The sequence below is a fragment of the Euprymna scolopes genome, chromosome 12 (assembly GCF_053919585.1).
Source record: "Euprymna scolopes isolate OS-2025 chromosome 12, ASM5391958v1, whole genome shotgun sequence".
Lineage (NCBI taxonomy): Eukaryota > Metazoa > Mollusca > Cephalopoda > Sepiida > Sepiolidae > Euprymna > Euprymna scolopes.
Genome location: NC_136493.1, coordinates 84059019 through 84073032, shown reverse-complemented (window position 1 = coordinate 84073032; position 14014 = coordinate 84059019). Strand labels below are relative to the sequence as shown.

The window sequence follows — 14014 nt, the reverse complement described above, 5'->3', positions numbered from 1 at the left end:
TAATCGATTATATACATATATTTCTTCTAATATTTTTTTTCATTGTAAATCTATTTTATAATCATTTATTACTATATATGATTTTTCATATATCTTAGGTTGTGAATATTCCAAATGGTCGAAATGGACACCGTGTAGCAAAAAATGTGGAAATGGTTATCGGCAGAGAAATAGAAATAAATTAATGAAAAAAGGAAATGAAGCCTGCGATCTACCAGAGACTGAGATTAATGACTGTAATACTGATATTTGTGAAGGTAAGTATTTAAGAAGTATTTAAGAAAAAAAAGAAAAGAATCTACATGAATCATAGGTTTAAGAATTATGTTATACACAGCATGAGATCATTTTTTTAATGGTTTAATAACAATCGAAATATATTGAAGAGTTCTATTAAATCGTATATAGCATTGATTTGAAAACGTTTATTTTTCTCCATTCATTTTTATCTATGATCCATGAAGTATATAAAATTATTTTATTCGTTATTTTATATACATTCATTAATAAAAAATACAGTCTCATTCTGTTATAAAATTGTTTTTATTTATTCAAATACATGGCATCATATCCTTTTGCATGATGTGATTACTTGGTTTAAACACATGATTAAATTCATAACATTGTTTGCTATTGCCAATTTAGGAGATGTTATGATGATTGCCGTTTACTGAGTGAAGTTTAGAAAATGAGGACAAAAATCCTTCACAGGGGTTTAAATTGTATTTCTACACAATCCATGCTATTTTGAGAATGTAATTATTATAAAATTATGTTATAGAAATTAAATAGCTTTGCAAAATGCTATTGTCAATTTGATAAAAACTGAGATTTTTGATCCGGTAGAAAAATCCTATAAAAATAAATTTATAAAAAAACGGGCGAAAGAGGAAATAAATATAATTAAAAAATTTATTTTACAAAAATTCCCCAAGGGGAGGTACAAGCTTACTGCAAATATTTCTCTTGCAGGCATTTAATCTATAAGATCAAAACACCTAGTAACAGAATTGTTATTGGCTCTTATCCAATCAAATAAACAAATTTATAAAGTAATTTTCAAGATTGTCGTTTCAACAAATGAATAACTATCTATATATTAATAGGATAGTGTGTGTTATTTATTTTGTGTGCCATGCTTACATCCTGTTCTTCTACCAGACATGATTAAAACGAAAATATATAGATTATAATCTTGTGCCAGATTTGGCAAAATAAAATTGTTAATTTAAAATCTGTTTGATGTTATAATTTCCAAAAATGTTGGAACTTCAAGCACCTATGATAGATACTGCAATTTCAGAATCTAAAAGTTTATACACTCTAAAACAAAAGCAATATAAAACCAACATCCAGTAAGAACTTTAATCCTTATCAACTCAATAATTGACTATATAACAAATTCATTATAACAGAAACTATCTCATAAGCACTGTGATAAGCTGAATTAATCATTGATTGTTGGTTAATTGCTGCCTTTTATGGCATACTAACTATCATTTAATGCTTACAATGTATATATGCTTTGTATATAATTGGTTTGTACATTGTGTTGTAGGTATATGTTAAGAAATGGTCTGTAAAGGGCACCGTGGTTGGATGCAATTTTGTATCATATACAGGACAGATGAAAGAGTGGAAATCTTGGGTATTTGATAGAGTCGGGAAAAAGAGTAGATAGAAAAAAGGTAGAAAAGGCTGGGAAAGATGAATTTGGAAATGGTCAGTGAAGACCTTGTCCAAGGATTTCAAAGGCAGTTTACTTTTGTGCCTCAAAATTCTGTTGACCCCAAAATCAGAAACTGACAGATATTACCACTCTAGGTTAAAGTGAACTTTGAAGTGATGGTAACTCTACACCCTCAAAGCTCCCAAATTAGGGGCTCATCACCAAATGAACTTTAAGGTCTTATCAAGAACCTCATTAATTGTAGGGGGTTTCCTTCTATAAAACGACATTTTAGTTTTTTTTTGGGGGGGGGGTAAAAATAGAGCAATATTGATTTCCATATATGGCTTCATCATGAGGTATAAATGCAATCAAATTTAAACACAATGTTAAAAATATATTTAAATTCAAATTTACTTAACAGTGATATTTTGAATACTAATTTATTTAATGTTTTATATTAATATTGTTATGTTTTCTTTGTAGTGTTGCCAGCTTATTCTGTATGGTCACCATGGTCTTCATGTACTCAGGATATCAAATCTTGTGTAGCTGGAGTCAGGCAAAGGGTCCGCAAATGTGACAGCCCACCACCTAATTCTATCATGCGCACATGTATTGGAATTTATGTAGATTTTGAACCATGCACAAATAATTGTAAAAATGGTATGTATATATTATTAAGGTGACTAGAAAATATTCTTTTGTGAGAAAGACTTTGTTCATTTATTTTTACATTATGCACATTCTTCAGATATGCATCACAAATGTAGTGAAAGACAAGACAGAAAAAATAAATATAGGAGAAAACACACAGGAAATAAAATCATTTTGTTTGCCTCTGCAAACGCTTTCAGAAAATCCTGAGATTAACATTAGATGGTAATCAGAAAAACATGAAGGTGCTTTCAATGCACTTGCCGCATGAGATAATGAATTCAGTTTAAAAGAGGATGCAGTTTGTAAAATCAAAATTGTAGAAATAGAAATACATTTTTAATGTCTGTTGGATTAATTCTTCAGTTTTGTTTGTTTATGTCGAAAATTTATTTGTCAATTCATAGTTTCAATAGTTGACTCCATTATAGATCAATATTTAAAAAAAAAACACCCTTACATGCTATATATTAATTAAGTAATGATAACTTGCTTGTATCAATGTCTTTGTGTCAGAAAAATAACTCAGTAAAATTCAAGGGAAAGAATATAATGTGAGCAATTTTAATAATGGTTTCTATTAATTGAATATTTGATTCTGAGTTTTGTTATATATAATCTCATTATATATAAAAGTTTGTTATGAAAATTTAATTTTACATGATTAATTATTAAATTTCATAATGTATTCTTTTCGTCTAGCTATAATTATTTTTGTATTTGTTCTTATTATCCAGTAACTTTGCCAAGTATACCAGGATTTGAGACTACACAATGCTTGGATAAACCTCATATAACCTGTAAGGATTACCGATTCAATGAAAAGATGGCTTATGGTTTTGAATGTATGCCAGCTTATGTATGTCCTGGTAATAATGTGTTATATAATGGTCAATGTATTGAACCAGAAAATTGTCCTTGTTATGATACAAATGGCATAGAATGGCTAATTGGTTCGACTGTACCATCAGAAACCCCTGGACATAAGTGGTGAGTGGAATCTTTTGTTAAAATAAAATAAAGCAGTATTTATGATTTATATTTTTACTAGCGGGGGTACTCGGCGTTGCCCGAGTGTTTGTTTCCGGGACGGGGGGGGGAGTTTTAAAAAATGTTATGGTAGGTAAGTAGGAAGGATCAAACCCGGAGTCATGAGTAAAAGTAGGAAAATAAAGTGTGAAAAAAAAAAAAAAAACATCTGCAACGTTAACAGTTCGGCCACCAAGAAAAGTCCATTCCAGTTGTTTAGAAAAAAAAAAAAAAAAAAAAAAAAACGACTACAGTAGGTCGGCGCGAACGTGAAAATATAATGTGAATTGTCCAGCACGCTAACCACTACGCCACAGAGCACTGCAGCTTAGTTTAGTGATTTTAAATAACTTCACATGAAAGAACTACGAAGCCAAACCGGTGTTCTCTTCTCAACTGTTCCTTGTGAACGATCCCCAAACGGTGTTAAGTGGTGGCAGGGGGAGGAGGAATTTATTAGAGAGAAAATATTTTACCACTTCCATTGATCTTAACCGATTTTGGCCGTGACTTCTCAGCAGAAAAAGTATAGAAATCTAAGATTATCGAGGAATTTGAGAAATAATAAGCCTATAACACACCTCAGATATTGTTCTGCCGTTTGTGCATATTATATTTGCATGAAATATCTTGATTTTTAATCCTATTAATGTCAAAATCAGACGGGAAAAAATGAGTTCATTTTATTTATATAGAGATAATTGTATCAGATTTAAAAAATATTTAAAAATGAAAACTCGGTGTATCAATGATGAAAATTGTTTATCCAAAATGTTGTAATTCATCAAATAGTAGTTCACCTTTCTTTATAAAATAGCCACCATAAAAGCAACAAAAAATAGTTAATTTTTATAATATAGTTAATAATCTTTCATTTATAATGTTTATTTTGTATAGACTATTAAGGACAATGTAAAAAGAAACTTAATTTATTCTTGAAATTAAAATAAAATCGACAGGAAGCAATTGTAATTTAAGAAGATAAGATATTTTAATGTATTTAATTTTATTAGTAAACATTTTATAAAACCCGCCAAGGCTAATATGCTTGCCAGCCGGTTTGCCTCGAACTCCACACTGGACCCTACCAACCACCCCCTGCCTGACTTTCCTTTGCAGACAGACGCTATGCTAGACGATCTAAAAATCACACACGCTCAGGTACACGCTATCATAAAAAACCTTGACACTTCAAAAGTATGTGGACCTGATCTCATCCCAGCTGTGCTATTAAAAAAGTGCTCAGCGGAAGTAGCTCCAGTTCTCTCCAAACTCTACAACAAATGCCTTAATGAATCATGCTTTCCGGGCTGTTGGAAAACTGCTTCTGTGGTACCAGTATTCAAGAATTCTGGCGAAAGAACTGACCCATTAGCCTCCTCCCACTTTTCGCCAAAATATTTGAGACCATAATTAACCATGCTCTAGTCCGGCACCTTACAGATGCTAAACTTCTGACTGACAAACAATATGGATTTAGACAAGCCCGTTCCACAGCAGACATCCTCACTGTAATCTCTGAAGGTATATACCATTCGCTGGACAAAGCAGGGGAGGGCAGAGCGGTAGCTCTAGATATATCTAAGGCTTTTGACAGGGTATGGCATGAGGGTTTCCTCAGGAAAATTAAATCATACAGTATCACTGATAGAATACTTAACATAATTAAATCCTTCTTAGATAAGAGAAAAATCCAGGTTGTACTTGACGGTCGTACATCTAAACAGTGTGATATAAATGCGGGAGTGCCTCAGGGATCTATCCTTGGACCTCTATTGTTCCTAATATTTATTAATGACCTCCCCGACAAAACTGCCTCTAAGATGGGTATATATGCTGATGACACCACTCTCTATAACAGGCATGACAGGAAAACAAATGAACACATAACTAAAGAAATGGCAAAACCACTGTAGTGGAATGGGGACATAAATGGATGGTCACATTCAATGCTGCCAAGACTAAACCTTTTCCTTCAATAGTTACAAGAAACCTTCTCTGCCAATAATAGCAATGGCCAGTGACTCTCTGTCTGAGAGTACATCTTTCAAACTGCTTGGCCTAACGTTCATAGGAAACATGAGTTGGAACAATTATATTGAAAACATTGCCAGGGTCGCTGCGAAAAAGGTAGGCTCTCTCTACTGTGCTAGAAAACTACTGACACCTGAAAGTATCCTGTACCTCTATAAGGCCACCATTCGCCCATGTATGGAGTATTGCTGTCACATTTGGGCTGGTGCATCTGCTGCTAGTCTCTCGCTCCTAGACAAGGTTCAAAAGAGAGTCGCAAATCTGATAGGCCCTGAACTAGCATCTAAGCTTCAGCCTCTGTCCCATTGACGAAACGTTGCATCCCTCTGCCTGTTCTACAAGTATTTTAATGGTGAATGCTCTGACGAACTGCAGACACTTGTGCCCCCATGATGTAGACACCCTCGACAAACCCGACAGGCAGCTAAATCCCACACCCACACAGTAGAGATCCCTAGATGTAAAAGATCTTTTTACTCCTGTAGTTTCTTCCCCAGAACAACTAGACTCTGGAATTCCATTCCAGGTCCATGCTTCCCTAATTGTACTGACATGCAGAAGTTCAAATGTAACGTGAACTGACATCTTGCTGCCCAAGTCCCAACATAGTGCCCCAGTAGTTGCTGGCCCTGATAGTAGCCCCCTACACTAAAGTGGCAATGTGCCTTGTTTGGGGTGAAAATGTAATAAAAAATTTTTTTTAAATTGTCATATATATATATATATATATATATATATATATATATATATATATATATATATATATATATAGTCTGTTTATTATACAAACATTATTAGTTACATATGTACATACATGTTTCGGTGGAGTCCCTATTTAAAGAAACCCACTTTGTCAGACCAAATACAGCTATTGAAACGAGAATCACAGTTCAATTCGTTTTATATATAAAGAAATATCCGAGTGTGGATTATACTTTGAAAGAAAAAGGAGGGTATATTTTATGAATGTGAACAGTAGAGGTTATTTTGGGAGGGGAGGCGGTATGGTAAATAAAAAGAGTAGGGGTGGGAGGAGGATGAACGAGGATGGAAGTATGATTCGGCCTGGTTGCTATCACAGTGAGGAGGGGAGGTATTAGTTTCATTTTAAACTAGACGGTTGTCTCTGTTTGCTTTGATCTGAAGTAATATTATTCCATCGTCAGGGTTGCTTCTCTATTTTAAGACTTCATAGGTTGTTTTTCTATTTTGGATGGCATATTCTTCTTTATCTATTTTATTGATAAGCTCTATTTATTTATTCATTTTATTCCTTGCTTTTTTATTAATTCGTTTATTCCCCATTTTCACTTATTAATTTATTTGTTTGCTTATTTATTTCAATATAATACATGTCTTTATGATCAAATTAACACTCTGTGAACAAATATACTGGCTAATTTATATGATTTAAATAATGGTGGTATCGCGGGAGTTACATTTTTCACCCTTACATGTCCGAAGTAATTAGACAGATAAAAGTTCTTGTTTCAGTGCATAAACTTAATTTCGATGGTTGTCATTCTTTCATTTGGGGTGTTTACCTCTTCCTCAATACGAAAATATACAATACATTTTGCTAGTTTATATGCTTCGTTATAGAGATAGGTTTACATGTAAACAGATACATAATAGCATAGATGTGTCTGTATTGGTAGAACATCCCGTTTACATAAACCATCTAGTTAGAGTACTTAGTTATCATTTGAAATCAGATTGTGCTTAGTTTCCTTATATAATGCTACTTTATGAGAATGCTTCTCATAGATATACATCAATGCTTCATTTATAAGTATGTTGGCCACATAGATTATTTTAGTCATTTTTGGGTGTTTTTATTAGTAAGTATGCAAAGTGCACTCACCTTTATCCAATTGGTGGTGTACTGTGTTTTATTTCGTTTAGTTAAGTATTAGGCGGTAGCGTTTGAAATGGTATTGAGGGGTAGCGGGGTGTGATTCTTTCCTTCATTTAGCTAAATTATTTATGTTAGTCTATTCTATGTTTTTCGGCAAGTATAGTCATTCATTAGAGGTGTGCCGGTTTTTAGTAAGTATAGTTATTAGTTTGTAGTGTATCGGGGCCACTTTGTATCCTTTCGACTCTCCCCTTGGTTCATTTATTAATTAATTAAGATATTGGGAATGAGGGGTTATGTGTAGTTGTATAGCTACTATTAAGAGAATAAGTATTTGTTTTTTTATATCTTATTTAAAGCATAGCCTCGAAAGTGCTTGCAGCTCATAGCCGATTCTAATTTAACATTTAATCATTTTTCATGGTCTTTAAAACTAATCTAATAATCTCAAGCTTCTCCACTAAATATAACTAACAAGGTATGTGTGTGTGTGTGCGTGTGTGTAAAAACGTGTATGCTTTCTGAAGAGCTTTGCTACATAATTGAGAACAGAACTTCTGCTTAAACGGTGGTTGTTGTTGTGTCCGTCATCACTAATCCTATTCGGGTTTAACTGGCTTCCTTCCAAGGAGGGAGTTTCATGGGAGTATGAAATTCACAAGCGGTCCCCAGTCGCATGTATATCCCTGTTAGGGGAGAATATGACGTTAGGTTTTTGCAACTCTTGCAGAGAGGTGTCAACGTTCTCCTACATACAGCGCCTAGAGTTCCCAAATTGGTCATCCATTTTAGTAATAACCAGGCTTAACATTGCTTAACTTCGGTGATCTTATGAGAACAGGTGTGTCAACGTGATTACTTTACAATTTCTTATATTAAAGAACTAAAAAAATGATATCTTTGCTTTATAAAAAATAAATCAGTTATCACCTTTTATAGAAGTAAAATTAAACACAATTTTCTTGATAAAATTAAAAGTGCACATATTTATATAAAACTATTTTTAATGCTTTCCATGTTTTATGTAAATTTGGCTATTTGTGTTTGTTTTTTTTTATTGCAAATACATGGTTAATAATAAAATAATGATGTGAATGTTTCTGTGGAATTAATTAAAGCATACCAATCATAAACGGTTTCTAAAGAATAATGAAAGCGTTAGCAAAAGTGGTATGATGTTATTTTAAATATAAAATAATATTAAATTTGTCTGTTATATCTATAGAATGTGTGATTACATTGAAGCACACAACTCCACAACTCGTTCGTGCATTCTGTGCCTTTTATGAACTAATCCAAAATAGGACAACGTTTTTTTCAAAGCAAAGTGCTAAATTTTACATGAAGATACTTTTTAAATTTTACTTGAATATTTTCTATGGTAATATTTTATAAAATCATAAACTGTACTTTATTTTTCACTGTTTACAGTTTTGTTATTTAATCTGAATTATATTTTGTAATATTTTCTTCGATCTAAAAGTAAAATGGTTCTTTAAATTCTTTATTTCTTTAATATTATTGTTGAACTTTAAAAAATATATTTAGTTTAATAAGAAATTAACAATTGTTACAAACGGCTGTGATGTATTCACAATTAAACTTCTTTTCCCAGATATGAACAAAAATATTATGTGCTCAAATGAAAATAGTATTTTTTTTTTAAGTGGCTATCCATTCTCATTCTTTCTTTTGAGTTTCAGAGAAAATATTAATAAACACAACCCACTGAAAAATTAACAATGACACAGAAGATTGTATAAAATATATCACTTATTGGGAGATATATATTAATATATCTTCAGGTACAAGAATAGGGGAGCATAAACGAGATATTGTCAGGGAAAGGCGGTAATGTTCTGATTTCGAACAGGTAATGCTTTAGTGAATGAAATAAATAAAAAAATGTTTAGATGTTGGCAGGGAAAAGAATAATGCTTTGGTTTAGAATGGAAAAGGTGTATATGGATAAAAGACGATTAAAAAAGTGAAAGATTGCCTATAGTTTTTCTTCAAGAATTAATCCCTATTTTAGTCATAAATTCGTTCGAGTTGAAACCAAACGTTGTCGAAGTTATGTTCGTGTTTCTTTTACGAAAAACGTTGGCTTATTCTCAAAGCAGTGTAAACAGAAAAAAGGGTCGGATTCGGAATTCTTCTTATCAGCCTTCTACTTCTTCTCCCTCGCAGCTGCTACCGTCATAATTCTTTTTTCGTCTTCTTCACAAGTGACAGCAACCTCACGTACTCGAGCTAAAAATGTCCCTGTTTATTTATCCTTTAAAAATATTACAATACTTTATAAAAGATGTGACACAAGGCCAAAGTGGGTAGGGTGGGGTCGTTCACTTTTCTATTTCCTACAGTGTAGGGACCCTACACTAGTTTACAGGCACCACAATATCTCATTCACTCTACGGACCTAAACTATTTAAAATATCCCCAAATGTTACGATGTGCATGCATTTACAATGTGTGTTTTCCCTGTAAATAAAAGATGAAAAGTTATTTTTTTATATAAAAAGTTCATGATTTAATTATAACTTCTTTTATTTTTCGATTTTTCTTATCTTTTTATGAGCAAATCATAAATGTTGATATATGTCCCATATGTATCACAAACGTTTTTGCATTGTGTCGCCAGCCACTAGGTGTGTCAGAAACCGACCTTACGAATGCTTGAAAAAATATTGAATAATTTGACCTCCTATCTTTCCAAGCTTATAACTACTTGAAAAATGTAATTCAAAGTCTAATTTTTTTTCAATTAAAGGAGCAAAGCCAAAGTTTAAAAAAAATAACAGGTTTTATAGCAATGCAATATTTGTTTGTTTGTTTGTTTTTTTTAAATCGGTTTTCTTTAAAAAAAGATTTGAAGAAAATAAACGAAATTTAACTTACGTCGATTATAAAAAAATCGATATAAATTCCAAAATATCACTTACCTATAAGAATTACTAATCAATGTGTAGTTTGTGCAAGCCTTTCCTAGTCTCACACAAACACACATTCACATTTCAAGCTATATTACTTGTTATATACATATGCGCACACAAACATACGTGCCCACGTCCACACACGTACATATATTCACGTTCGCGTACATACACTCACATTCACGTGTATATACACACACGCTAACGTACACACATGTACTCACACACGCGCACACGTACGCACACAAGGACAACGTCACTTCCTTTCAATGGAAATCCACACATGCACAAAGACCACCGGAAACAAGTATAAAAGAGAGAGCAATACACGGCTTCTTCCTTTTAGGCCCAGCTTTCGACCGCGCATACCTCACGCCATTTACTACTATGTGGGATGAAAAGCTAACAGACCGTATGTACACCTTTACACTCTTTCTCTCTCTATCTACTACTGGTCCCTGAGAACACTTTTGCGTAGCTAACTGCTAACATGGCATACAGCTTAACCTCTATCCTTTTCTTTGTCTACACGCTGGACTATCATTCTCGTTCTATTATATTACTCACTTCTCTTCCCACGCACGAACAAACGATAGTGACCCGAACCTGAGATGAACACACATTTCCTTTTCTTTCTACAACACCAGTCCTGCAACGAACGATGGTTACACACGTGCGGACATGAACACATGTTATATCTAAAGCATTCTTTCAACAGTAAATAAACGACGTTTATCTTATCCATCAATTGAGTCTTTGTTTCCTTCAATTCCATTCGTTTCATTATTTTCTTGTAGCGAGTTAGGGTATTATTATATCCTGGTCCGCAACAAGTTCCATTCTTCATTGTTAAGAATTTATCCATATTTATATTTTAAAATCCATTCAGTTTTTAAATAAAAGAATTTTTTAAACGCCTATTTGAAAAACGCGCCATGACAAAAGTATTTTACGTTTTTATCCAAAACCGGAAGTAGTTTTTTATTGGTTTGAACTATGGGTGGACGCGAGGGAAGTAAAAGTCACACTTCATGTTAGTTGTCTAGCCTTCTCCGTGAAGAATATGTGTTCCCATAGTTTAAAAATAGTAAAATTTTACTTATAAGATTTTGCGTGTTAAAAAAAAGGACACTCATGGAATTTTTTTTCTTTTCTCAAAGAAATACATAAAGTTTGGATTTATTATATTTTCATTCTTTTTTGTCAAGTGAATTTTTTTTTTTTAATATCTAAAAAAAGAAAACATTGAATGAAATAGAAAAAAATTGTCGTCATCGTCCATTACTTACTAAACAATATAAGCAGAACATAGGCTCCCAATTAAAAAGAAAATCAACGTGTTTTTTTTTTAAAAAAAGGTTTTACACTTTGGACTTTACAGGTAAATTTCTAAAACACATTTCTTTTTTGTTTTAATTTACAATATATAATTTACTGATCTTTTATCTTCAATTTGTGATATATAAAACTTTGGTACATAAATTAATTATCAAAATTTTAATAGACATTTCAAAATGGGGGGGGGGGTGAGCGTGAATTTACAAAAAATTGTTTACCTAAAATATTATATTCGGTTTATTGGAAAGAGCATAAAATTTCACATTTATCCTGAAAATATCGAAAAAAATTAACCAATAGAAAAATTTTGATAGATTTTAAAAGTTTAAAAATTGAAAAAAAAAAATTAACTCGTAAAATTCAATTGATTTCATTACGTAAAAAAATGGCTACTTGAAGGTGCGCCAGCACTTTGTAAACACTGTTTTTTAAAAAATAACAAATAATATTTCTATTATTTTTTAAACAACTTTAATAGTTTATTTTGGAAGTATATTCCATAAAGAAAATAAACAACCCACTTTAAAAAGAGAAAATACGAGTGTTTTATATTTTATTCGCAGTTTCGTGTTAGGGGTATCAAAAATTCCCCCAAAATTCTGATACACCTAACCAGCCACTCAAGAACTTTTCGCACTTTGATACAAAAAAGAAAATTAGAATTAACAAGGCCTCCTGTTTTACAAATGAAGGCTTGATGAATTCAGATTCAAGGATAAAAAGATGTATTTAAAAGTTCTCATCTGTTGTAAACCACAGGAGGGATAAGAAAAGATATTGGTTTCAACGCCAGGCGATTAATTTTTGATGTGCTTACTTTATATCTGGGGTAACAAAAAATGGATTTTGGTATTTTGGAAATGATAGAAAACGTTTGAACTCTTAATAAAATTAAAAGAAATATTTGAGAGATGGGAGAAGGTTTACTTAAAAATGAGAAAAAAGAATCTTATATATAAACCTATCACATGTGGTACGTATGATGAAAACATAAACCGACATTTTCATATACTGCATTGTTTGTAGTATATATGTGCATACATTTTATTTGATGTATTAAATTTTAAAATGTAATATTTTTACTTTAAAAATTTTATTTAAATTTAAAATTTATTATTAAATTAGTTTGTTCACAATTTTTCCTGTTTGAATAAACGAATGTAAAAATAGACAAATATAAACTTACTCTTTTATTCAAATTACATTAATTTAATAGATTTCTATTTTGCAATTTTGCTTTATAATCGTTTAATGTAATGTTTATAATGTAAAAACATATATTTATTCCATATTACTAAGTATTCATGTTTTAAACTAAAAAATATTTGTTTAAAAATAAACTGTTTACAGTTGAAATTGAGTGTGAGTTCACAAAAATGCAAATGTTGAAATTAAAATTTATTTTTATTTAAAATATTCTTCATGATAAATTAAATCCGAAAATACATGGTTTAGGGTGATTTGCATGAATACATGCATAAAATATCACAGGTTATCATAGATGCACTGAATGCAATTTTTTCCCTTTTTCTTTCCCATTTGAAGTTGTTGCAAAATATAACGTATTATTATTATTTTTTTTTTTGCCTTTTCAAAATATTAAAAACATTTGTGGCTGACTTATTGGAGAAGATATTCAGTTATTTTTCATTTTCTCGTATATTTTAAAAGGACCTAACATTTTCTTTACAATGCACTGATCTTAAGATTTTTGCTTATGAAAATAGTTCTAAAATATTTGAAATTGATTTTAACTTCAAATTCCAATAAAATAATGTTTCTTTTGTAGCATATGTAAGAAGACTGGATTATCATGCAAGGTTGATCCTGATGGTATGTAAATAAATTACTTGTTTTTTTAGAAAATCGTTTTCAATATAGTTGTCTTAACATACAATCTCAATATGTAATTATCTCATAGTTTTATGTGATATTACATCATAGTATGTGTTATCAATTCTAATGATTCTACATTAGCATACACTATATATGTGTTTTTCATTGTTTACTTTTTAGCTTGTGTTTTGTCAACTTGGAGTTGCTGGGGTGCATGCAGTACGACTTGTAATAAAGGAACACGTACGCGTTACAGGTAAATTTATGTTAGAAATTATTATTTCAAATGTTTAAAATAATTTTTATTTTCAAAATAAAAAAAATTAAAAAGGAAATAAGTTCAAAACTCAATTTAAAAAAAAAATGAAATGAATAACTTTCTACATCCTTAATATAAGATTAATTTTAATCAAATTTCATGATATTCTATTAAAATTTTGATTTATTTAAATAATAATAATCTTAAAATTATAAATATGAATTTAAATATTTTCTGAAATGCTCATTTTATACATCTATTCGTGTCCATTTTCTAATATATTTCGTAAGCTCTATCTATCTAATATTATATAAAATGAACATTGTGTGTGTGAGTTCGCTTTTTATAGACTCCACAACGGCTGGGCCGATTTTCATTAAACTTCACACAAATGTACT

The 14014-nt window shown here is 31.2% G+C and overlaps 1 protein-coding gene across 1 annotated transcript in view; it reads left to right on the top strand.

The window, feature by feature from the left end:
* The window catches only part of LOC145291077 (uncharacterized), a 240441-nt gene that overhangs the window by 197290 nt on the left and 29137 nt on the right, over positions 1-14014 (top strand). The window contains exons 41-45 of the mRNA XM_080136591.1: positions 99-257; positions 2156-2335; positions 3064-3316; positions 13311-13354; positions 13538-13613. Of these exons, the coding sequence (XP_079992717.1) occupies positions 99-257; positions 2156-2335; positions 3064-3316; positions 13311-13354; positions 13538-13613 (712 nt within the window). The remainder of the gene's footprint in view (positions 1-98; positions 258-2155; positions 2336-3063; positions 3317-13310; positions 13355-13537; positions 13614-14014) is intronic.